Source organism: Aulonocara sp. 'chitande type north' Nkhata Bay, linkage group LG15 (assembly GCF_057382095.1).
Source record: "Aulonocara sp. 'chitande type north' Nkhata Bay isolate Kocher_YH1m ecotype deep benthic linkage group LG15, A_spYH_male_GT1.1, whole genome shotgun sequence".
NCBI lineage: Eukaryota > Metazoa > Chordata > Actinopteri > Cichliformes > Cichlidae > Aulonocara > Aulonocara sp. 'chitande type north' Nkhata Bay.
Window position 1 is genome coordinate 33,970,539 of NC_141358.1, and position 26,363 is coordinate 33,996,901.

Sequence of the window (26,363 nt, forward strand, 5' to 3'; positions counted from 1 at the left end):
GACGGTTTGCCATACTATGGTAATAGCGGGGTCACGCACCTACTTCCGGTTCCAGTCTCTCACGACCCTTCTTTCACGCGCCCATTGGCTCCGTTTACGTACAACGTCATTGAATCTGAATGTGCGCGCGGGAGCTTCACACCGAGGAGTTTGAGGAAAACAAGAAAACTGCAAGAAGGTAAGGGCCGAAGTCGCGTAGAAAGGACCGCTTTTAGCCCAGTAACTGTAAAAACTAACAGCAACTGTGACAGAGTGCGCGGGCAGCTCGTCCTAGCTTCACGGTGACAGCGCCTGGGCTGTCGGTCACATAAATAATGGGCGAATTTGTCGCTAAAGTGTGTTAACGTGAATTTGTCGATTTACTGTGTTAGAAAAAAACGTTACATTTTTACTGGGTATTAACAGTGTGTAAGTGTAGATGGAATAGTCTCTTAGATGTTTTAAATGTGAAAAAGACTTAAGTTTGGTTTTAGGGTAGATGAAAAGGTAAAGTAAAAAACCTGCCGTGTGACGATCATCATGAAAACATAGTTGTATCAATCAGCTTTTCCATGCTAGCTCTCTGGCTTAGCTTTCAGTATTAACCGTCAAACAATCAGCAAGCCGAGCGGAGCCGATCTGGTTCTCCTTGGATCATGGCGATGAGGAGCGAGGCCAGAGTGGAGGTGGAGGAGGAGGAAAACTACGGGCCACAGCCTCTATCCAGATTGGAGGTACGTATCCGTCCTTAGTGCACTGTGGTTTCTGTAACATCTGATTTTGTGTGCTATAGAAGCTCGGAGCTGTGGGTTCGCTAATCCTGCTCCTCTTGGTCAGATCACTGCCAACTGCTGTTGCATTCAGTTGGGAAGAGATGGGATACATGCACTGCAAAGACCAATTTAACTGATCCACAGATCGGCGGGTGCGATGGTGCTCATTGGTTTCAGTCGTTTTTGTGGCCAGTATGGCTTCATTTAGTGTGTGTGATCAAAAATGACTTCATTCACTAAACTTAAATGCAGATGGACAAGTGTACTTGCTCTTAGTCTGCCGTCTAAACTCAATTTAATACTTTTCTATTATTATGTCACATTCAGGTACGAGGTGAAATTTGGTCACCTTATTTTTTGTATGACCTTAAGTACAGAACTATTTAAAACGATCATGGCGTGGATCACAGAGGATCTCAAATCCACCGACACACTCAGACTGCAAGGATTAAAAAAATATGAGTATGGTATGTTCAAAGTATTATGTGACAAAACTGACAACGTTCAAAGTGTAAAGGAAGGTGGCTTCATTACATATACTGAAGTAATTGTAAATGACCTGATTCTTCTTCTACAATGAGCAATAAGCTGATTCTTGGAGCACCAGGTGGAAACCATTGATTGATTCATGGAAGGATCCACCCGTCTTTGAACTTGGCCCTTTTTAAAAAAAAAAAAAAAATCTGACTGCAGTTTGTATGCCTATAGTGTTACTGATAGTAAGCTCTGCAACTGGTCAGTAAGACCGAAGAAGCACTTTAAACATTAACTGTATTTGAAGCTTGGATTTAGAATGGGCTGATATGTCAGACAGCATTAGATAATTTCTGAAATATCACTATTGCCATTTATAACGACTGATAAATAAAAATGTAAAAAGTAAAGAAGAGGAGGTAGAAAACCCCTTCAGTGAGTCGTGGTTAATGCATAGATTGTCCACTAGAGGGTGCTCTGCAGCTGCACTGTTTAATACAAACACACCGCTGATATGGAAAGAGCACAAGTGAGTAATCCACAGCTTTTTGTGACAGTGAAACCCATTGATTTCTAAGTAGTTGGGTCTTATTGTGTTTGTAGGGATTCATAAATAACCACATGTAACGTGTGTGTGTGTGTGTGTGTGTGTGTGGAGGAAAAGTTATCCTGATGCATCAGATTTTTAAATCACCAATTGTTTGTATTGGTTTTAATAATCCTATATCAGTCAGGCTCTAATCAGAATTGAGTGGTGGCATTAAAAAATCCAGATTGTGTCATTTCATTGACTTCCTAAAATTACCGCCCCGTGACACAGGTAAAAAAAAATTAAGCCCCGATTTAATGACATTTCTCCTGTTGTCCTCTATGCCTTCACTGCTTGGTCCCTCACCAGGCTCGTATATTGTGTTAAATGAAACTGTCAGTGACTTTGTTCCTAAAATTCTGTATTTCTTACTAATGCCTTTAAAAGCCAAAAGCCCTCTCTGCATGATATCTCATAAATGGCTCAACTATGTTATTTATTTTTTAACTGCTCTATCAAAAATTAAACTGGCTTTTAATCATGGAGTGTGCAAGACCCTCCAGCTTCTTGAAAAACTCTTTCTATGAATTTAGCTTCAGCTCTTTGTTTTGATGCCTCTGCACACAGCAATGCGGAATCAGTGCCAGTGACATCAAAAAGCTGGAGGATGCAGGATTCCACACCATTGAAGCAGTGGCCTACGCTCCCAAGAAGGAGCTGCTCAACATCAAGGGCATCAGTGAGGCCAAGGCTGACAAGATCCTGGTAAGGAACGACAGTCGTTTGATTCGGTATCTCAGAGGAATGTGAAAGCTGGGATTGTGTGGAGGAGACTGCATATGGTCATATCTGATTGACAGATAAAACGGATACATTGTAGAGGCACATCAGTGTGCTTCTGTACTTTCTCCAAGTGCTGCTGGTTTGAACATCAGTGCATGCTGTTAAAGAAGACATGGTTTCCACTCAGTAGTAATATCCATGTCGGCCTTAATGGATGTTTTAAAACAGGAAATGAGGAATTCTAATATGAAATGCATCATAGGAATTGAGTTCTTCATGGTCTTCAGCCAGAAGGCTCACAGCTGTTTGGGAGGCTGCAGGCAAAAGTGCCGGAAAAACCAAAGACATGCTTCCTCAAAGAGCTGCGTCTACACCTGCACATCAGTGCTCAGCCCAAGTGGGCGTGGCCCATTAAGAGGGTCACTGAACCACTACTAAGGTTAGGTCTCACAAATGAAACAGCTGTGAACAAGGTGGTACAAAAATGTAGCAGTGAGAAACATCTGATAGGGGTGTGTGTGTGTTGTTTTTTTTATTGGGGGGGTTTCTTTTAAAGAAAGAGCTTCGGATAAGAAGATCTTGAGCCCCTGGTATAACTCAGATGTACACTTTTACAGTAGATGGCCTGTAAGCTGGAAAGGAACTGGCATCTCACTAATTTAGAAGATTACCATTTAGCATTGAGCCACGCATTCCTTTAAGGTCAACTAGTAATAACTTCAAAAATGGTCATAACCATCTGACAAAGGTAACATTATGTACAGCTACTTTCAGTACTGTTAATCAAAGAAAAAGAGTTAATAAATATTTATACACACCTCTCTGTATTTGGATAGGAGTTATTATTCATCTCTAGATCTCTTCCACAACGTCTTTGTCCCGTCTTCCTCCCTTCAGCCCCAACCGGTCGCGGCAGATGGCCACCCATCACCGAGAGTGTTTCTGCTGGAAGTCTTCCCCTGTCACAAAGTGCTTGCTCATAGGGGGTCATCTGAACGTTGTGGGGTCTTTACTCTCCAAGATAAAGTGTCTCAAGGCCACTGTTGTTTTGATTAGGCCCTGTATAAACAAAACTGAATTGCTTTCATTTACCTTTTCCCTCAGACTGAAGCTGCCAAACTGGTGCCAATGGGCTTCACCACAGCTACTGAGTTCCATCAGAGGAGAGCTGAGATTATCCAGATCTCTACAGGCTCCAAGGAGCTGGACAAACTCCTGCAGGGTTAGTCTAATGTAGCTCATGCTTCATTGAGGAGATCTCCCTGATTAGCAGTTCAGTTATGCAGCAAACACAATGCCAGTGATGGTTATGTGCCCTAAGCTGGTTTTATTAGATTTAAACTAGGGATGTTCCTCGTGACCACCATTTAAATAAAGGTGCAAACCAAAACAACAAATCATGCAGCCATTTTTTGTTTACTTATCAGAACTCGGGAAGCAGCAGGGAGGCCCAGTCTCGCACATCAAATTTAAACCTTTTTGCTCTCCTACAGGTGGGATTGAGACGGGTTCCATCACAGAGATGTTTGGAGAGTTTCGGACGGGGAAAACCCAGCTGTGCCACACACTCGCCGTCACCTGCCAGGTACAGTGTGTTCAACAAACCGAAGTGGTCCCAGAAGAAGTTAAAAAGCCAGTTTCTATCCATCAGCGTGTGTTATGGAGGATCACAAGCAGCTCGCTCAGAAACTTTTAGGATTGCTTTACAAATAAGTTGTTGATCTAGAGAGATGTAACCATGGTGACCGTCCACAGCTACCCATCGATCAGGGAGGCGGAGAAGGCAAAGCCATGTACATCGACACAGAAGGAACCTTCAGACCAGAGAGACTGCTCGCTGTTGCCGAGAGGTGAGATGGTGCTCCTTTGTTTTCAGCATTCAGTTCAGAGGTCAAAGAAGTAGTAACTGACGCAGAATAAAAATCTATAAACCTGTCATTTATTTCCACGTTGTTGATTTTATTACTCTTATTGGAGCTGTATGTGTTGTCTGTCTGTGCTGTCAGGTATGGGCTGGTAGGCAGTGACGTTTTGGATAACGTGGCCTATGCCCGAGCCTTCAACACAGACCACCAGACTCAGCTGCTCTATCAAGCTTCTGCAATGATGGCAGAGTCCAGGTTAGTCACAAACTTACAGACCGTGTAGAAGTGTTCAGGTGAATCATTGAAGGATAGTTATTTTTATTTTTTTGCCTAATTTCACTTAACCAGAAACTAGGAAGTGCAGTGAGAGGACATGTGGAAACTTGGCTCCACGGTAGGACTGAAAACTGGATGTAAATGTCATGATTTATGTAAGATGCACAGAGCCTATATTGTATAATGGTTTCAACGTGGAATGTCTTCATGTTTGTCCATCAGCTCGAGTGAATTTCTGAATTCAATTTTGAGTTTTAGTTAACCCTAGCTGTGATGGTGAGTTTGGACTGACTCGAGAAATGAAATTGCTTCTCAGTCATTTCTTAAACATTAGTCAGATTAAAAAAACGAGAAAAATGCTGAGAAAGTTCACGTTTGATTTTAATCAGATTATAAAATGTCTTGAATCACAAAATCACACAGACAGATTTAATATTTTCCAATGATTGTAGAAGTAACGAAGTAATTCCTTATCCCGATAATAACGATCTGTATCATAATATAGTGCCTTTCTTTGTAAATTCAGTTCATACTTTATACTAATAAACAATAATACTGTTTTCTTTTTTACGTTTAATTGAAATAATCAAAAATGAAATGAATATTGGCCTTAGTGATACACACTGGCTGCCTCTCCTATCATCACTGCTCCTGTACGGTCGTCAGAAAACCAGCCTGTGTGCAAACGTCAGAGTGTGCCGTCTCTGATGAAGTGCACCGTTCAGCTTGTCTAGATATCTGTTGTCGCAGTGAGTGCTGGACAGACACTTGTGATATAAATGTGGGAACCCGACTTGTCGAGTGTTTCGACCAATGTATAAAATTGTAATGGCTGCAATTTTCTCAATGAGTCTTTATTCTATGGTGCGCCACAGGTACAACCCCATTTAGGAACAGTCCCCATTTGTTTTTGCTGGTGGTGACTATTGCAAACTGTCATCTTGCAGTAAACGCTGTGTTTTGCAACACCACGAAATAAATGATAGACGTTTTAATAGGGTATCATCATACAGCCCATCTTAGCTGGTTTGTCTTTTTAATCAAGGAAACTGACTAAAGAGTTTTTTTTTCATGTAGTCTGTGAAAAGCATGATCTTGTTTGTTGTAGCTTGCCATCACCAGTGTGTGAATGTGTGTGTGAATGGGTGGATGACTGGATATGTAAAGCGCTTTGGGGTCCTTAGGGACTAGTAAGGCGCTATATAAATACAGGCCATTTACCATTTGTTTGAGTTGTTTCATCATTTATGTATCATAAAGGTTTTTAAGCCCGACTAGGGTCTGACATTGGCATGTCACACATACGATAAAAAACTGTAAGATCTGAGTGTGAACGTGCAGGCTAACACTATTTGTCCCTGTGTTTGTCAGGTATGCTCTGCTGATAGTAGACAGTGCCACAGCTCTGTACAGAACCGACTACTCGGGCAGAGGAGAGCTGTCAGCCAGGCAGGGACACCTGGGCCGTTTCCTGCGTATGCTGCTCAGGCTGGCGGACGAGGTCAGCTCTCACACCCTGACAGATTCTTTAGTTTGAATTGTACACTCCACGAATCAGTGATCGCCTCAGGTGCCAGTAATGTACAGATACTTGTGTTAACTATACTGTGGTTAAAGTTAAAGTACTAATTGAACTGATATAATAAAAGTAGAAAGTAGGTATTTGGGGCACATCTTGCCCAAGAATATTTGGCATGCAGACTGGAGCAGACGAGTATCAAACTACCAACCTTTCAATTAGTAGGTGACCTGCTCTACCAGCTGAGCTACAGCCACCCCCAATATATAATAAAATCCTATTCAGATCTAATATTATGGATCCCAAATCCGCTGTAGCAGGGTCTCTGTTCACACATGCTGCTTATCAGGCACCTGACTGTCAGCACCTGGGGTATCATGGGCGCATCCAATATGCTCAACTCTGCTGCTCAACCCACAAATGCATTTTCCTTACTAATGTGGCACCTTTTAAAGGAAACTAATAAGCTTTCTAACGGTATACGATTTGTCATCAAGAAGAATTGTTACAAAGAAAGACCAAACACAAATTAGCTTCATTTTTCTTAATCATAAGATCAGTTTTAGTGGTGCAGTGTGGGGAATTAAATCACTTGGAATAATTTCTACTGTGAGTACATTTAGTGTTTAGGATTTAATCAACTGAATTTAAGATGATATAAGCAGACATTCCCTGAGTTATAAAGGTGGAATTCAGTGAGTAAATCTAATCAGCATGATCTCTGAGTGAACTTAGTTGGATCAGATAAAAACATACTGTCTATACTCTGCATGGAGCTTTTCACCATTCTGCGCTTGTGAATGGCTGACAAATTTTAAAACATTGCTTCTATAGTTAAATATATGCTGCATTACCAAAAATGATTACTTTTAGTGGGCAGAGACATAAATCACTCTTTAGGAAGAAAAGCAAGAAAACGCCTCAGTAAAATAAATTGATGTAACTGGAAAATATACATCAATGAAAATAAATGTAAAAAAATATTTAGAAGTAAAAATGTTCAGATTAGTGTTAAATGTATGTAAATGGTTGAGCTCATTTTAAATAATTTATATTCTGCTAAATATACAGAATCACTCTATAAATTACGTTTGCGGCAGCCGTCCTGTGAGGATCTGTTATCAATCTATTTGACTATTTTTAGTTTTTGTCAAAAGAATGATAGTGAAGTCAGTGAAGTGTGTGTGTGTGTGTGTGTGTGTGTGTGTGTGTGTGTGTGTGTGTGTGTGTACTTGTTTTCATGACATCTTAGGACAATTTTATGATAACACACTCACAAAATGAGGACGCTCAGAAAAATGAGGACATTTTTGAGGTCCTCATTTTTCTGAGCTTTCTAAAGTGTTCTAGAGGCTCCCAACATGCTCCCAAACCAAAAATCTCGAAAGTCCTGAAACATCACAATTTTATGAAAAAGTGTGTTTAAGTGTGTTTAGCGTTTTTGCTCACTTTCAGTTTCGCCGCCTACTGGCCAGTTTTGGAACTTAACACACTTTAAACACACTTTCAGTGACGTCACTCTGCGAGTCCTCATATTGTAGGTGTGTCAGACACAATAACACATTTGACCCAGGTTATACCCTTCTGGGGCTTAGCGGACACATGCGTGGACAGCACCTTTTAGTTCTTATGTCCAAAGTCGTATTCAATGTTGAAATGGAGGTGAACTTTATTTCAATCATTCGTGGAATAGTAACAGATGAATTTTGAGGCTTCTGAAAATTGTTCGTTCAAACCTTGCCAATTAAACAATCATTCTAACACACATCAAAAACTTTTCACATTTTTATACATATTAAGGTGAGCTATAAGCAAGGGTAACAACAGTTAAATCAGGCAAATCTTGACAAAAATGAAGGTCTTTAGATTCAGTTATCAGTACCTGCACAGCTTGGTTTCTTTTGTTGTTGACAAAATGTATCGAAATATAAAGTTTCAACATTTGTCTAATTATATTACTATTAATTAATGAGTCTTACTTCTCAAGATCAATGCACAAATTGTCTGACCTTCACTATGCAGAATGATGTGTGTGCAGATTTTGACCCTTGAAGAGTTTATATTAATCTACATTAATATAATTGCATCTGCAATCTGCAGTTGAACTTGGAGATTCCTGCCGCTGTCATCTGATTCAGTATGATCATCAGGCTCAGTCTCGACTCTGTGTATCTACAAGAATTGATGAAAAAAGTCAACACTTTATTAATTATATTTTAAATTCAACTTACCTTATACTTTTTACAATATAGTATAAAATGCATATTGTTTCTTTAAAAACTAATAACACACTATTAAAAACTGCAGAATGCACAATTCCAGCTTCATTTAGTAATTCAATTAGTAAATAAAAGTGAGTAATTAAGTCACTTAATTAACTAAGCAACTGTAAATGTCACAGAAGTACAATTCAATTTCAATTCAATTTTATTTATATAGCACCAAATCACAACAAAAGTCACCTCAAGGCGCTTCATAGATACAGAGAAAAACCCAACAATCATATGACCACCTATGAGCAAGCGCTTTGGCGACAGTGGGAAGGAAAAACTCCCTTTTAACAGGAAGAAACCTCTGGCAGAACCAGGCTCAGGGAGGGGCGGCCATCTGTTGCGACTGGTTGGGGTGAGAGAAGGAAAACAGGATGAAAGACATGCTGTGGAAGAGAGACAGAGGTTAATAACAGATATGATTCAATGCAGAGAGGTCTATTAACACATACTGAGTGAGAAAGGTGACTGGAAAGGAAAAACTCAATGCATCATGGGAATCCCCGGCTGCCTACGTCTATTGCAGCATAACTAAGGGAGGATTCAGGGTCACCTGGTCCAGCCCTAACTATATGCTTCAGCTAAAAGGAACGTTTTAAGCCTAATCTTGAAAGTAGAGATAGTGTCTGTCTCCCGAATCCAAACTGGAAGCTGGTTCCACAGAAAAGGGGCCTGAAAACTGAAGGCTCTGCCTCCCATTCTACTTTTAAATACTCTAGGAACAACAAGTAAGCCTGCAGTGTGAGAGCGACGTGCTCTAATAGGGTGATATGGTACTACAAGGTCATTAAGATAAGATGGGGCCTGATTATTTAAGACCTTGTATGTGAGGAGTAGAATTTTGAATTTAATTCTGGATTTAACAGGAAGCCAATGAAGGGAAGCCAAAACAGGAGAAATCTGCTCTCTTTCTAGTCCCTGTCAGTACTCTTGCTGCAGCATTTTGGATTAGCTGAAGGCTTTTCAGGGAGTTTTTAGGACATTCTGATAATAATGAATTACAGTAGTCCAGCCTGGAAGTAACAAATGCATGAACTAGTTTTTCAGCGTCACTAAGAGACAGGATATTTCTAACTTTAGAGATGTTGCACAAATGAAAGAAAGCAGTCTTACATATTTGTTTAATATGTGCATTGAAGGACATGTCTTGGTCAAAAATGACTCCAAGGTTCCTCACAGTATAACTGGAGGCCAAGGTAATGCCATCCAGAGTAAGAATCTGGTTAGATACCATATTTCTAAGATTTTCAGGGCCGAGTACAATAACCTCAGTTTGATCTGAATTAAGAAGCAGAAAGTTAGCGGCCATCCAGGTCTTTATGTCTTTAAGACATTCCTGCACTTTAACTAATTGGTGTGTGTTATCTGGCTTCATGGACAGATAGAGCTGGGTGTCATCTGCATAGCAGTGAAAATGTATGCTATGTCTTCTAATGATACTGCCTAGGGGAAGCATGTATAATGTAAACAGAATTGGTCCTAGCACTGAACCCTGTGGAACTCCATAATTGACCTTAGTGGGTGAAGAGGACTCTCCATTTACATGAACAAATTGTAGTCTATTAGACAGATATGATACAAACCACTGGAGTGCAGTACCTGTAATATCTACAGCATGCTCTAATCGCTCTAATAGGATATTATGGTCAACAGTATCGAACGCTGCACTAAGGCCTAGCAGGACAAGCACAGAGATGAGTCCACTGTCAGAGGCCATAAGAAGATCATTTGTAACCTTCGCTAAAGCTGTTTCTGTGCTGTGATGAGCTCTGAAACCTGACTGAAACTCTTCAAATAAGCCATTCCTCTGCAGATGATCTGTTAGCTGTTTGACAACTACTCTTTCAAGGATTTTTGATATGAAAGGAAGGTTGGAGATTGGCCTATAATTAGCTAAGACTGCTGGGTCTAGAGATGGCTTTTTGAGTAAAGGTTTAACTACAGCCAGCTTGAAGGCCTGTGGTACATAGCCGATTATTAGAGATAGGTTGATCATATTTAAGATTGAAGCATTAATTAATGGCAGGACTTCTTTGAGCAGTTTTGTAGGAATGGGGTCTAAAAGACACGGAGGATTGGAGGAAGTAATTATAGAAGTTAACTCAGAAAGATCAATTGGAGAAAAAGAGTCTAACTTAACATCAACGGTACTAAAAGTAGCTGTAGATAATGTTACATCTGTGGGATGATTATTGGTAATTTTTTTCTCTAATGATAAGAATTTTATTTGTGAAGAAGTTCATGAAGTCATTACTAGTTAACGATGGTTGGCTCAAAAGAGCTCTGACTGTTTGTCAGCCTGGCTACAGTGCTGAAGAGAAACCTGGGGTTGTTCTTATTGTCTTCAATCAGTGACAAATAGTAAGATGTTCTGGCTTTGCGGGGGGCTTTCTTATAAATCAGCAAAATATTTCTCCAATTATGATGATCCTCTAAATTTGTGACACGCCATTTCCTCTCCAGATTACGAGTCATCTGCTTTAGGCTACGTGTTTGAGAATTATACCACAGAGTCAGGTACTTCTGATCTGAGACCTTAGTTTTCACAGGAGCTACAGTATCCAGAGTCATATGTAGTGAGGAGGTGAAATTATTAACAAGATGATCGACCTCTGTTGGAGCAGCGTTCAGATAGCTGCTCTGCTCTGTGTTGGTACAGGTCATTGAAGATGATAACAGTGGGTGGATTACATTCTTAAACATAGTTACAGCGCTTTCAGAAAGACATCTGTGATAAAGTCTACTCTCCACTGCTGTGTAATCAATTATTGTAAATGTAAATGTTATCAGGAAATGATCAGACAGGAGAGGGTTTTCAGGAAACACTGTTAAATGTTCAGTTTCTATGCCATATGTTAAAAACAAGATCTAGAGTGTGATTAAAGTGGTGGGTGGGTTCTTTTACATGTTGAGAGAAGCCAATTGAGTCTAATAACAGATTAAATGCCATGTTGAGGCTGTCATTCTTAGCATCTACATGGATGTTAAAATCACCCACAATAATTATTTTATCTGAGCTGAGCACTAAATCAGATAAAAAGTCTGAGAAATCAGAGAGAAACTCTGTGTAAGGCCCAGGTGGACAATTAGATGATAACAAATAAGACTGGTTTCTAAAATTTTTCAGCTGGAGTGGACAATGCTAAGCATCAGGCTTTCAAATGAATTAAAAGTCTGTCTTGGTCTTTCATTAATTAATAGGCTGGTGTGAAAAATTGCTGCCACACCGCCCCCTCGGCCTGTGCTTCGAGGTTTCTGGTAGTTAGAATGACTCGGGGGTGTTGATTCATTTAAACTAACATAATCATCCTGCTAAAACCAGGTTTCTGTAAGGCAGAATAAATCGATTTGTTGATCAGTTATTAAGTCATGTACTAACAGAGACTTGGAGGAGAGAGACCTAATATTTAATAATCCACATTTCACTGTTTTACTCTTTAGTTAGGATGTGGATACTGTATTGTTCTTTCTTTGTAATTGTTTATGTTTAAGTTGTTTGTTGCTGGTTTTTAGTTTGTTTTTTGTCTTTTTGGAAGCTGACACAGTCTCTATGGAGATGGGTTTTTGGGGGGGTAGCAGGAGGAGAGAAGCTGCAGAGAGGCGTGTAAGACTGCAACTCTGCTTCCTGGTCCCAACTCTGGATAGTCATATTATGGGGGGTTTAATTAATTTGTCCATATTTCTAGAAATGAGAGCTGCCGTCTCTCCTTATAAGACCAGGTTTCCTCCAGAAGGTTTGCCAATTATCTATGAAGCCCACATCGTTTCTGGGACACCACTCAGACAGCCAGCAATTTAAGGAGAACATGCGGCTAAACATGTCACTCTTGGTCTGATTGGGGAGGGGACCAGAGAAAACTACAGAGTCCCACATTGTTTTGGCAAAGTTACACACCGATTCAATATTGATTTTAGTGACCTCCGATTGGCGTAACCGGGTGTCATTACTGCCGACGTGAATTATGATTTTACTGAATTTACGTTTACCCTTAGCCAGCAGTTTTAAATTTCCTTCAATGTCGCCTGCTCTGGCCCCTGGAAGACAATTGACTATGGTTTCCGGCAGAGGTGTGGACTCGAGTCACATGACTTGGACTCGAGTCAGACTCGAGTCATTAATTTTATGACTTTAGACTTGACTTGAAAAAATGTTCTAAGACTTGTGACTTGACTTGGACTTTTACACCAATGACTTGGGACTTGAATTGGACTTGAACCGGTTTACTTGAAAAGACTTGATATTTTACCCCAAATATAAAATTTAACATGCATATTATATAGAGATTGAAAATGTGACGTCATTCACGGGTAGAACCGCAAAGGATTCTGGGAACTCGTGGCAAGCGGTACTAGCGCACGCAGGCTTTCAATTAAAATCAGTTATACAGCGATAAAAAGAAACACAAAAATGTCAAGAAGCTGTTGTATTATTAACTGCAATAGCCGGTCGCATGACAGCCACGGGAAGCCGACGGGTAAAGAGATCGGTTGTTATCGGATTACGTCGTTGAAGAGAAATTGTTCGAGCCATGTTTCCGAAGTAACAAAGAGGCGACTGGATTGCAGCCATTCAAAGACCAAATATAACGTCCCAGAACACTCCAGCTCACAGGTTAGTCTGCTCCAAGCATTTACACGAAGGTCAGTCTGCTGTTGTAGTTAATGCGTCATTTTTCTTAACATAACTGGTGATATAGGTTACAAGCAAGTCTGGCGCTGAACAGAAATTGTCGCGCTATGCTCCTTTATTTACTGTGCATAAATAGTGAATTGTCCTGACACAATATTGTGTTTCGCTTCTGTTATTATGGTACATTGACAAAAACATATACTTTTATTCACAGGATAAAACAGGTTTTTTGTATCACCAATTGTCCAGTACGATTACAGCATACAGTATTATTGTCACTGCTACATTTCTGTGATGCTACCAGAAATTATTTCCACTACTAATTAATTACCGTTGAGCTCAAAGGTCCTATTAATAAACGGTTAACGAATGTGTATTTATGACGACGATTTGTGAGACTGGTAAACTTATGATACGTACGATGGTCTTTCGTTCTACACGGTGCATTTCAAGGTCCTGCACCCATCCGTCGGTAAACTGTACCTGGGCTTGTTGCAGTGACCGGAAGTTACTAAACTTCATGAGTGTATGCACTCACTCCAAGAACCGTATGATTATAAATATGCATATAAATATGCTACGATGAGATAGCTGACTTCATCTAACTAGCAAATGTTGTCCAGGCTAAGTTGGTGATACAGTTTTTTTTAATGTGTATGATATTTTTGTCATGCGATTTTAAAGCTGGTCCTACAAGCGCATCCAAGAATAACATGCAGCGTATCTCAGAACTGTCGGTGAAAATTATTCTTGGAGCTAGGTTTAATTGAGCTGCATTTTAAAGAGGTGCAATTTCACAATTTGTGTATATTTTCTAAGTTCACTATTTTGTCATGTGTTGAGAAAAACACAGATTTTAAAATTACATGGTCTAATATTTACATTTAGCATAACTGCAACATTCTTTTTTCATTTTTTTTTTTTTAAAGACTCGAAAGGACTTGAAATTCAAAGTTTCAGACTTGTGACTTGACTCGGACTTTTACACCAGTGACTTGAGACTCGACTCTGACTTGCCTGACATTACTTGAGACTTGACTTGAGACTTGAGGATAAAGACTTGAGACTTACTTGAGACTTGCAAAACAATGACTTGGTCCCACCTCTGGTTTCCGGTGTCTCTAGCTTCACATGTCTGAGAACAGAATTGCCAATTACCAGAGTTTGACCCCCGACGGGTGTGTCGCCGAGTGGGGAAAAACGGTTAGACATATGTATGAATTTGAGGAGTGGACCCAAAATGCTGACACAAAGGAACGTGAAAGAAAATTTGAATATTAACAGAAAGCAAGCCGTTTATTAATCTCTACTTTTAAGATTAGGCTTCAAACTTTCCTTTTTGCTAAAGCATATAGTTAGGGCTGGATCAGGTGACCCTGGATCCTCCCTTAGTTGTGCTGCAATAGACGTAGGCAGCCGGGGGATTCCCATGAAGCACTGAGTTTTTTCCTTTCCAGTCACCTTTCTCACTCACTGTGTGTTAATAGACCTCTCTGCACTGAATCATACTTGTTATTAATCCACAGCATGTCTTTGTCCTGTCTTCCTTTTCTCACCCCAACTGGTCACAGCAGATGCCCGCCGCTCCCTGAGCCTGGTTCTGCTGGAGGTTTCTTCCTGTTAAAAGGGAGTTTTTCCTTCCCACTGTCGCCAAAGCGCTTGCTCATAGGTGGTCCTATGATTGTTGGGTTTTTCTCTGTATCTATTATTGTGCGATCTACTGTACAATATAAAGCGCCTTCAGGCGATTGTTGTTGTGATTTGGCGCTATATAAATAAAATTGAATTGAAATTAAAAGATTACAAAACAAAAGGCAGAGGTGAAGCTAAACAATAACCTAACCTGGGGAAAATATTTTTTATTAAAAAAAAAAACAAACAAACCATGAAACCTGACATGGATACAAAGATACCTGGAACATGGAAACGTGGCACCAAAGACAACAGATGACCTGACACTGAACAAATGAGGACAGGACTTACAGTGGCTTGCAAAAGTATTCGGCCCCCTTTAACTTTCCCACATTTTGGCACATTACAGCCACAAACATGAATCAATTTTATTGGACTTCCACGTGAAAGACCAATACAAAGTGGTGTACACGTGAGAAGTGGAACAAAAATCATACATGATTCCAAACATTTTTTACAAATAAATAACTGAAAAGTGGGGTGTGCGCAATTATTCAGCCCCCTGAGTCAATACTTTGTAGAACCACCTTTTGCTGCAATTGGATTCCATTAAAATTGATTTGTGTCACGGCTGGGAAGGCGAGCCGTGTGGTGTGGAGGAAGGAGGACCCAAGATGCAAGCAGTGGATGAAAATGCTAGTGAAGTTTATTTCCAAGGTGTAGTGGCAAACAAGCAGTGGGGCATGACAAATAACTGAAGACACCTAAACTGGGAAGAACTAAAATAACAGACCTGGGTGCATACGACAAAGGGATGCGCGGCAGCCGCCGAGCAGGACACCGAGTAACAGGCAGGAGAACACACAGGGCTTAAATACACACACCAGTAATCAGGGGATGAGAGACAGGAGGGCAACACGGCTGGGAGGAATCAGAGCTGACGGGACAGGGGAAACGTAAACTGAACACACTCACATCAGACAGAGACCTTCACAATAAAACAGGAAACTCAGACACGGGGAACCAAACAAGACACAGAACTAAACAGACAGATTCACAAACAGACGGGGTGACAGCATAGACAGAGACACAGACTCAGAGGCAGACCAAATATAACACATAGAACTCAAACAATAATAATCATCATCATCATCATCATAATAATAAACTAAAAGCGCTGGGTCACCGACCCAGGACCATGACAATTTGTGTTTGTGGCAGTAATGTGACAAAATGTGGAAAAGAGGGACGAATACTTTTGCAAGCCACTGCAAGTACACAGAGAGATAATGAGGGGATGAGGAACAGCTGGGACAAGGGGAAACAAAACTAGACTCACTGCATTTAGGACAAAGACTTTCCCAATAAAACAGACATCACAAGGGTAATCTAATAAACAAATGAACTTAGCAAACCTAAAGAACTTATAAATAAACATCGACATCTAAACAAACTAAAACTTAAAACGCTGGGTCAACAGACCCAGGAAAGTGACAGTAAAATCATTTATTATACACATTATACTTATTTTCTTAAATTGCTTATCTATTATCTGTATTTTAACTTGGGGGTCTAGGGGTGCTGCATGTTTATGATAACACACTGACAATATCAGGACAATTTTAGCCTTACTCTATCAGTGAACAGCATGCCCATGCTAACTTAAACTAGACCAGCAAGCTAACCCCATGTGTATTAAGTGTTACTTCAGAATAGGAACCAAACAAATTAACGGAACGAAATTAACTGTAACAGCAGTTTGCAAAACATTGTGACAGTTCTCAAGTGTTCCTACCTCAAATCCAGCACGTGTTGCTGTGTTTTTGTTGTTAAATGGACGAGGAGAGACCGTGGCTGGTGAGAGGATGCAGCATTTCGTCAGTGGAGCATAGAACGACGTCTCTGATTGGTCAAAAAGTGAGTAAAGATGCATCTGATTGTTCGAAAGCGTCAACCAAAGAGCTGCTGGTCACGGCAAGATACAAACTCGCCGGAGCTCTGCGTGAACGGCACATCCGGGACCTTCAGCACTCAGGAGAGATTTATCTTGAGGTATGTATTTACCTTTGATATCCATGCGTCGACGAAAGCTCCGCGAGGTAAAGTTGTATGTTTAACAAGCTAATTAAGGTTAGTTAAACGGAATTAAAACAATACACAACCGATTTGAACAAATTGAAAGTGGTGAATGATGATAAATGCTAAAAAATTACTTAAGATTTATCTTTAACAATAGATATTAGAAGTTAAATTTAACTGTTTTTAAATTCCCACCGGAGTTAAAGGGACCTGCGGCCTTGCATGTGCTCTGCATCTTCAACTGCAGAGACAGTCAGTCTAAGCTCAGTGTAGCTAACTGCAACACACTTTTTTTTTTCAACACAAGATATGCTTGGGGGGATTTAAATGATAATATTAATGTTTTCTTATTCAGCACAAATCAATAATATTATAGTTATTTGCTCACGGTCTGGGTCTCTGGCCCAGCGTTTCTGATGTTATTCTAAGGTTTTTGAGTTTCTTATGTTTAATGGCGGGTTAGTTGAGTTTGGCTTAACGTTATTAATATCGTTTTAAGGAGTTTATGTTAGGGCTGTATATTACCACGTTTGTATTTTCATGCCATGTTTCCTGTTTTATTTTGAAAGAGTCTGTTGCGTTCAGTTCATTAATCTCACTTCCCTGTTGTGTCAATAGAATCATTTGTGCAAGCTACTACCCTGCTGTCCCTCTGTCGTGTCTCAACCTCCAACAGGAAAGTAGAAGTCCTCATATGGTAGGACCAGTGATTGTAGTGTGTGTTACACTGTCCTCATATTGTTTTAAGCTGTGAAGGACAGGAGTGTGTTTCAGTTGCCTTCCTCATGTGGTAGGACCAACAACTCTAGTGTGTGTTACACTGTCCTCATATCGTTGGGTAGCAGAACCGTACAGTGTTAAGTTTCTATAGAATCTGGTATAAGGAAGTCAGATCCTTCTGTAATAATATTCACTGATACAAATATGATCTGTAGTTAATTAAATAGTCGGGATTTATACTAGAGAATGTTTCTGACGTTATATTGTTGTCTTTTGTTGCAGACACCAGGTGCCGAGGTCCTGTCTCAACCTCCTTCAGACCAATTGGTGAGTGACACACCCACTTCATTCTTCCAACAGGTTACACATTATTTTTTTGTATTTGGCATCAAGTATATGTGTCAGTTGGGCCTAGTGCATAAATGAAATGCACTTTAATTGTACTAAAACAATCAGTTTTAGTCGAAGTTAACCAAAACCAACATTAGCATTAGGATAAAGTAATTGTCTATACCATTTGTTAGTCCAAACTTTCCCTTAAAGCATCAGCTTGATCTTTATTCTGACAAAATTTGATATTTTTGTCGTTTTACACATGTTTTTGTCAAAATAAGCTCCCGCTGATCAGTTTACATGATTTAATTTCTGGGGAAATAGATGGCTGTACATCAGTGTTGGGTTTAGAGCTTTTATTGACAACAGCAGGAGAAGTTAGAGGTCAGGAATGTGAACTCTACATGTGTTCAGTCGTCATGTCCTCATATTGTTTTAAGCTGTGAAGGACAGGAGTGTGTTTCAGTTGCCTTCCTCATGTGGTAGGACCAACAACTCTAGTGTGTGTTACAATGTCCTCATATCGTTGGGTAGCAGAACCGTACAGTGTTAAGTTTCTATAGAATCTGGTATAAGGAAGTCAGATCCTTCTGTAATAATATTCACTGATACAAATATGATCTGTAGTTAATTAAATAGTCGGGATTTATACTAGAGAATGTTTCTGACGTTATATTGTTGTCTTTTGTTGCAGACACCAAGTGCCGAGGTCCTGCCTCAACCTCCTTCAGACCAATTGGTGAGTGACACACCCACTTCATTCTTCCAACAGGTGAAGATGGATGTTGCAGACAGGACATATCCTAACTTTTGCAGCCGTTACGATAATAACGCGCTGTTTGCACGATGAGCACAGCTTCCAAGCTCCCCTAAATTGACCGTGCGCTTCGTGTTGTGTGTGCGTGAGTCTGTGCATTTAGTGGCGTCTGTGCAGAAATGACTAGTAAGACAAGGCTGCAAACTATTCTCACAGACTTCAAGTGTGCACTTGAATCCAAAACGATCTCTCTCTCTCCCTCCAGCTCTGTTGAGATGCCACTGGGAGAGTAACGACTGCCCCTCCCCCCCTCTGCTCAGCAAACAGGTGGCTGTTTTTGCACCCCTCCCCCTCTGCTCTGCAAACACGTGGCTGCTTTTGCACCCCTCCCCCCTCTGCTCAACAAACACGTGGCTGCTTTTGCACCCCTCCCCTCTCTGCTGAGGGCAAAAACAAGGCTCATGTGCAAAGTGAAGCAAAATAACATTGACAGAGGTTCAGAGAAAGGAGGAAAAAAACGGAGCAGGCTCCCGTTGTTCACTTCAAGGAGGCGGCTCTACGGGCCGTTTTGTTTGTGACCGACACACACAGTATATATATATATATTCTCAATCACATTCACACCACTCTCTTATATCAGTTCCACTACATCAAGACTATTTTATGGTGGTCAGCTGTTTTATTGTCATGTATTTTGCATAGTAAGATAACCATGTCCTCCATTCAAAAGCACTGAAAATGTCTATGGTGGTGCTGTACCTAATATTGTGCTCATTTGATCCAAAACCTATTTTTCCTTTATTTTGAAGGCTGAGGCTTAGATCCATTAGGTATTCACGAGAAAGGCATTATCGCATGTCAGGATTACAGTATATCGAAAATATGTGATTATAATGGGAGTCAATGGGGCCCAAACGGATACAAGGGTAAAAGGAGGTAGTACATATGTGAATCTTCTTTACTATACACCACACCATAGAGGGGATCATTGAATTTCAAAAATAATCCTAAAACACACATCCTGGCCAAGTTTCATGCAACTAGTCTTTAAAATGACTGATATATTGAGAATCAAAAATCCAAAGTTACCCAAGCGGGTCCCTTTTTTCGCTAGGGTAAAACGAGGGTTAAATAGTCGGGATTTATACTAGAGAATGTTTCTGACGTTATATTGTTGTCTTTTGTTGCAGACACCAGGTGCCGAGGTCCTGCCTCAACCTCCTTCAGACCAGTTGGTGAGTGACACACCCACTTCATTCTTCCAACAGGTTACACATTATTTTTTTGTATTTGGCATCAAGTATATGTGTCAGTTGGGCCTAGTGCATAAATGAAATGCACTTTAATTGTACTAAAACAATCAGTTTTAGTCGAAGTTAACCAAAACCAACATTAGCATTAGGATAAAGTAATTGTCTATACCATTTGTTAGTCCAAACTTTCCCTTAAAGCATCAGCTTGATCTTTATTCTGACAAAATTTGATATTTTTGTCGTTTTACACATGTTTTTGTCAAAATAAGCTCCCGCTGATCAGTTTACATGATTTAATTTCTGGGGAAATAGATGGCTGTACATCAGTGTTGGGTTTAGAGCTTTTATTGACAACAGCAGGAGAAGTTAGAAGTCAGGAATGTGAACTCTACATGTGTTCAGTCGTCATGTCCTCATATTGTTTTAAGCTGTGAAGGACAGGAGTGTGTTTAAGTAGAAGTCCTCATATGGTAGGACCAGTGATTGTAGTGTGTGTGTTACACTGTCCTCATATTGTTTTAAGCTGTGAAGGACAGGAGTGTGTTTAAGTAGAAGTCCTCATATGGTAGGACCAGTGATTGTAGTGTGTGTGTTACACTGTCCTCATATTGTTTTAAGCTGTGAAGGACAGGAGTGTGTTTCAGTTGCCTTCCTCATGTGGTAGGACCAACAACTCTAGTGTGTGTTACACTGTCCTCATATCGTTGGGTAGCAGAACCGTACAGTGTTAAGTTTCTATAGAATCTGGTATAAGGAAGTCAGATCCTTCTGTAATAATATTCACTGATACAAATATGATCTGTAGTTAATTAAATAGTCGGGATTTATACTAGAGAATGTTTCTGACGTTATATTGTTGTCTTTTGTTGCAGACACCAGGTGCCGAGGTCCTGCCTCAACCTCCTTCAGACCAATTGGTGAGTGACACACCCACTTCATTCTTCCAACAGGTTACACATTATTTTTTTGTATTTGGCATCAAGTATATGTGTCAGTTGGGCCTAGTGCATAAATGAAATGCACTTTAATTGTACTAAAACAATCAGTTTTAGTCGAAGTTAACCAAAACCAACATTAGCATTAGGATAAAGTAATTGTCTATACCATTTGTTAGTCCAAACTTTCCCTTAAAGCATCAGCTTGATCTTTATTCTGACAAAATTTGATATTTTTGTCGTTTTACACATGTTTTTGTCAAAATAAGCTCCCGCTGATCAGTTTACATGATTTAATTTCTGGGGAAATAGATGGCTGTACATCAGTGTTGGGTTTAGAGCTTTTATTGACAACAGCAGGAGAAGTTAGAGGTCAGGAATGTGAACTCTACATGTGTTCAGTCGTCATGTCCTCATATTGTTTTAAGCTGTGAAGGACAGGAGTGTGTTTAAGTAGAAGTCCTCATATGGTAGGACCAGTGATTGTAGTGTGTGTGTTACACTGTCCTCATATCGTTGGGTAGCAGAACCGTACAGTGTTAAGTTTCTATAGAATCTGGTATAAGGAAGTCAGATCCTTCTGTAATAATATTCACTGATACAAATATGATCTGTAGTTAATTAAATAGTCGGGATTTATACTAGAGAATGTTTCTGACGTTATATTGTTGTCTTTTGTTGCAGACACCAAGTGCCGAGGTCCTGCCTCAACCTCCTTCAGACCAATTGGTGAGTGACACACCCACTTCATTCTTCCAACAGGTTACACATTATTTTTTTGTATTTGGCATCAAGTATATGTGTCAGTTGGGCCTAGTGCATAAATGAAATGCACTTTAATTGTACTAAAACAATCAGTTTTAGTCGAAGTTAACCAAAACCAACATTAGCATTAGGATAAAGTAATTGTCTATACCATTTGTTAGTCCAAACTTTCCCTTAAAGCATCAGCTTGATCTTTATTCTGACAAAATTTGATATTTTTGTCATTTTACACATGTTTTTGTCAAAATAAGCTCATGCTGATCAGTTTACATGATTTAATTTCTGGGGAAATAGATGGCTGTACATCAGTGTTGGGTTTAGAGCTTTTATTGACAACAGCAGGAGAAGTTAGAGGTCAGGAATGTGAACTCTACATGTGTTCAGTCGTCATGTCCTCATATTGTTTTAAGCTGTGAAGGACAGGAGTGTGTTTAAGTAGAAGTCCTCATATGGTAGAACCAGTGATTGTAGTGTGTGTGTTACACTGTCCTCATATTGTTTTAAGCTGTGAAGGACAGGAGTGTGTTTCAGTTGCCTTCCTCATGTGGTAGGACCAACAACTCTAGTGTGTGTTACACTGTCCTCATATCGTTGGGTAGCAGAACCGTACAGTGTTAAGTTTCTATAGAATCTGGTATAAGGAAGTCAGATCCTTCTGTAATAATATTCACTGATACAAATATGATCTGTAGTTAATTAAATAGTCGGGATTTATACTAGAGAATGTTTCTGACGTTATATTGTTGTCTTTTGTTGCAGACACCAAGTGCCGAGGTCCTGTCTCAACCTCCTTCAGACCAATTGGTGAGTGACACACCCACTTCATTCTTCCAACAGGTTACACATTATTTTTTTGTATTTGGCATCAAGTATATGTGTCAGTTGGGCCTAGTGCATAAATTAAGTGCCCTTTGATTATATTAAAATAATCAGTTTGATTGAAAGTTTCCCATATTCAACATTAGCATTACTTGTTTGTGAACATCTTAGGAGAAAGAAATTGGCATATCATTTGTTAGTCCTAACTTTCCCTTTAAAGCATCAGCTTGATCTTTATTCCTACTAAATTTGATATTTCTGTGTTACATTGTCCTCAGATTGTTTTAAGCTGTGAAGGACATGAATTTGTTTTTTTGTTTTTAGCCTTTCTCAATTGGTAGAACCAACAACTCTAGTTTGTGTTACATTGAAACTGAACAGCAGGGATGTTTGTCATGAAGATAATAACACTCTATCCGATTTCAAACAATCACACTGTGATGAGTATTATTAGTAGATTATGTTCACATGTAAAATATTCATATCAAATGGTAAATATCCTATATTTATATAGCGCTTTACTAGTCCCTAAGGACCCCAAAGCGCTTTACACATCCAGTCATCCACCCATTCACACAGACATTCACACACTGGTGATGGCAGCTACATTGTAGCCACAGCCACCCTGGGGCGCACTGACAGAGGCGAGGCTGCCGGACACTGGCGCCACCGGGCCCTCTGACCACCACCAGTAGGCAACAGGTGAAGTGTCTTTCCCAAGGACACAACGACCGAGACTGTCGGAGCTGGGGCTCGAACCGGCAACCTTCTGATTACAACTCTTGAGCCACGATCGCCCCTTAGCCCCTTAATGTAGAATTACACACTGCCCAACGCTGACTTTGCCTACAATGCAGAGAAAAAAGCAAACAGACCTATTGCATGCATTGATTCTCATATTTCACTGTTACTTTTCAAAGGCTCAAGGACCAAGTATTCCGGGGGTTCCAAGCCACACGCTTTACTCAGCTGCCCTGGACAACATGAAGGGCACCTCTGCCTCAATCACCCTGGACAACAAAAACATTAGCAACACTTCACCAAGAAGGGGTAAAGGCACCCAAATACAAAATGTTTTAGGTTAATATACTTGTGATCAAAGAACAAGTTTGTTTTCAGACATGACACTATTCAGAGCTTTTATCATAAATCATTTCATCTTATTTGATTCCCAGCAGAACACAGCACTTCAAATGGTTCATTCCAAGCATCCTTAAAGGAGCAATAAGCAATATCTTTTCACTGCTAGGTGTGCTGTTTTGCACTGCCTGTGAACCAAACCAAAGTCTATGGCTGGAGATCAACACAGAGAGAGGGATTGTGACTTCATGCTGTACTCCAGATGTAATTACACCTCTAGTTCTTCACATAGTCATTTTTAATTCCTTCAACCTAAGTATGATGAATTGTGCTTATTGCTCCTTTAAAGTGCTCCAGTAGAAAGCAAGGTTTAAGAACATTTTGTATTCACATTATAAACTAGAATATTTTCTATCTTTTCTTGCATTCACATTAAGATATTTTCTTTTGTTTCCATTTATGACAGCTGGGACGGTGAGAAGCAAGTGGACAAATGATGAAGTGAAGGTTGCTGAGCGGCATGTTTCACTTCATAAAAAGCTGCAAAGTACCAGGTAAAAAGGAATGTGACTGCTGCCTCCAAGCAGAGCCGGCAGCTCTGAAAGGCAGAGACTGGGTTGTCATAAGGTACTACAGCCACAACAGGATCATAGCATTAAAAGAAAGATGCAAGAAAAAAAGAAACAAGCAAGAGAGATACTTTGTTACTTCCACAGTTATGTCAGTATTGCAGTTTTCTGTATTGCATTGTTCTTACTCATAAATCTGTGGTTTATGCTGGGTGCTTTTTGCAATTAAATGATAAAAAAGGCAGATAATGTTCCACGTTTTTATTCACATGAACATTCACTACAAAATGAATTAATGCATTACAATATCAAGACTTAAAAAGTAGACTGACCACATTTGACCCATGTCTTTTTTTTTTTTTTAAAGTCTTTACACAGCTCAGATTTACTGTTTTATTAACACATAAATGTCTGATATTTCTGTCAGAAGTTACCCAACTGATGAGCATTACTATTGTGCATCCATGTCTATTATATTGTAATCTCAAAAGGAGCCAAGCTAAAAATGCAGAACCTACCGTTACCTGGTCCTTATAAGTCATGTATACTTGAAAATTATGTGTTTCCATGGGCTTCACAATTCACCTAAACATGAAATATCTGTGTGTGACCTTATGGTACTCATAAGTCACATAAACCTGACAGTGTCCTCACAAGTAGCATTAAATTCAGGTTTGACCAAAATTTAGCCCTAGCCAAAATCTCAACAGATGGGTGTGTTCCTGGAAGCATGGGTCAAATTTTTTGAGATCCCCATGCCTCTAGGACCTTCGGAAAGGCACGTTCCCATTTGTCACATTTTTGTCATACGTACTGATATATCACGAAAACACGTATGTGTGTGTGTGTGTGTGTGTGTGTGTGTGTGTGTGTGTGTGTGTGTGTGTGTGTGTGTGTACACAAAGTTTATAAAGTGTGACTGTTGACAGGTGTTTAAATCTACAATGGATGAGCTGAAGCTGCCTCACTCATGTATCTAAGACATAACTTTTGCCCGACCTGTCAACAGTTTGGCGTTGCTGTGGTGATAACCAACCAAGTGGTAGCACAAGTGGATGGAGCAGCCATGTTTTCTGCAGATCCTAAGAAACCAATCGGCGGCAACATTCTGGCCCACGCCTCCACCACACGGTGTGTTTTTATTCACGATGGAAGTATGATGTCACCACAGGAAGATGACACTAACAGTGCTCTCTTCTTCACAGCCTGTACCTGAGGAAGGGCAGAGGAGAAACGAGGATCTGTAAAATCTATGACTCGCCCTGCTTGCCTGAGGCTGAAGCCATGTTTGCCATCAACGCTGACGGAGTGGGCGATGCCAAGGACTGAAGCAGCAGGATGTGAGGCGCACCTGCTGGATCTGCGTGTGTTTGTCTCGTCACACTGTCACGTTTTATTTAATTGTTTGAGAAAGACGATCTAGACAGTCTGTGGCGACAGACGCGTAACTGTATATATCTATAAAACGTAGGCTGCTCCTGATCTGATGGGACATTTTTATTCTATAACTGCATCAACATGAAGCTGACTAAAGATGAGTCATGAATAAAGAGTTGGATGCAGGAGAGGTCATTCCATGTAAAGTATTTCAAGTAGATTTTCTTTCTTCATTTCAGATTTAGCTAATGTGTTGCCATAAATGGAAAAAGAACTTTATTAAACAGTATCTGCATTTCACACAGTGCATAATAACGTCTCTGAGTACTGAGTCTTTGTCTCACTCCAACAGCAGACACTGCAAAATGGACATGTGATAACATAAACAGTTCAAAAATATTCAACTTCATACTGATGAGCACACAGGGCTCCATGCACTTACAACAAAGACTTCAAACAAGTGGTCCATTTTAAACTACATGTTGCACCAGGGAGTCCATAAGGTTTGAAAGAAGCCAGTGTGCTTCACCTGATCACACCTGAAGGCCCAATCTTTACACAACAAGCATTATAGTACAGAACCGAGTGAAATGGTCTTATTCCAGAGCTTCCTCCTTCCCTTAAAGCTCTGCACGTGTCCCGGGATTAGTAGTTTCAGTCATCAAGCTTGAGTCAGTCGTTTTTCAAACCAAACACAGCATGCCCGTTGAATTCAGATGGGAGGTGCTGAAGAACGTTAAATATAGCAGGTTGAATACATGGTGATGCAAAGAAGTTGACAGAAGACAAAAATCACACTCATCCATCAATGAAGGAAAGTTTTTCTGCAGCTCAGCTGTTTCTGGCAGTTAAGTCCTGAAGCTCTGCCTCCAGTTCACATGTTTCTTGATCCTTTGAATAGAAAAGGCATTGTGGTGAAAATGCTGCAGCTATGAATTCAAATGTG

The 26,363-nt window shown here is 40.1% G+C and overlaps 3 protein-coding genes across 5 annotated transcripts in view; 2 read left to right on the forward strand and 1 right to left on the reverse strand.

The window, feature by feature from the left end:
- Positions 1 to 25,715, forward strand: rad51 (RAD51 recombinase). Its single transcript, XM_086263021.1, has 10 exons — positions 1 to 178; positions 572 to 713; positions 2,383 to 2,520; positions 3,643 to 3,760; positions 4,032 to 4,123; positions 4,294 to 4,388; positions 4,545 to 4,658; positions 6,051 to 6,180; positions 25,050 to 25,171; positions 25,246 to 25,715. The coding sequence occupies exons 2-10, from the start codon at positions 636 to 638 to the stop codon at positions 25,367 to 25,369; spliced, it is 1,011 nt and encodes a 336-aa protein (XP_086119147.1). The 5' UTR covers positions 1 to 178; positions 572 to 635; the 3' UTR covers positions 25,370 to 25,715.
- Positions 15,456 to 24,952, forward strand: LOC147313461 (uncharacterized). Its single transcript, XM_086263022.1, has 11 exons — positions 15,456 to 16,782; positions 17,428 to 17,506; positions 17,812 to 17,856; positions 18,557 to 18,601; positions 19,810 to 19,854; positions 20,745 to 20,789; positions 21,492 to 21,536; positions 22,332 to 22,376; positions 23,312 to 23,441; positions 23,641 to 23,735; positions 23,938 to 24,952. The coding sequence occupies exons 1-11, from the start codon at positions 16,658 to 16,660 to the stop codon at positions 23,947 to 23,949; spliced, it is 711 nt and encodes a 236-aa protein (XP_086119148.1). The 5' UTR covers positions 15,456 to 16,657; the 3' UTR covers positions 23,950 to 24,952.
- The window catches only part of rmdn3 (regulator of microtubule dynamics 3), a 10,155-nt gene continuing 8,078 nt past the window's right edge, over positions 24,287 to 26,363 (reverse strand). For all 3 annotated transcript variants that reach the window (XM_086263020.1, XM_086263018.1, XM_086263019.1), the window contains one exon: positions 24,287 to 26,308. In XM_086263020.1, coding sequence (XP_086119146.1) covers positions 26,249 to 26,308 — 60 coding nt within the window. In that variant the 3' untranslated portion in view covers positions 24,287 to 26,248. The remainder of the gene's footprint in view (positions 26,309 to 26,363) is intronic.

Coding starts and splice junctions, on each gene's coding strand:
- LOC147313461 (XM_086263022.1), top strand. CDS start 16,658: ATGCATCTGATTGTTCGAAAGCGTCAACCAAAGAGCTGCTGGTCACGG. Junction 22,377..23,311: donor AACCTCCTTCAGACCAATTG/GTGAGTGACACA, acceptor TACTTTTCAAAG/GCTCAAGGACCAAGTATTCC. Junction 23,442..23,640: donor CAACACTTCACCAAGAAGGG/GTAAAGGCACCC, acceptor TTTCACTGCTAG/GTGTGCTGTTTTGCACTGCC.
- rad51 (XM_086263021.1), top strand. CDS start 636: ATGGCGATGAGGAGCGAGGCCAGAGTGGAGGTGGAGGAGGAGGAAAAC. Junction 714..2,382: donor AGCCTCTATCCAGATTGGAG/GTACGTATCCGT, acceptor CTCTGCACACAG/CAATGCGGAATCAGTGCCAG. Junction 25,172..25,245: donor GCCCACGCCTCCACCACACG/GTGTGTTTTTAT, acceptor TCTTCTTCACAG/CCTGTACCTGAGGAAGGGCA.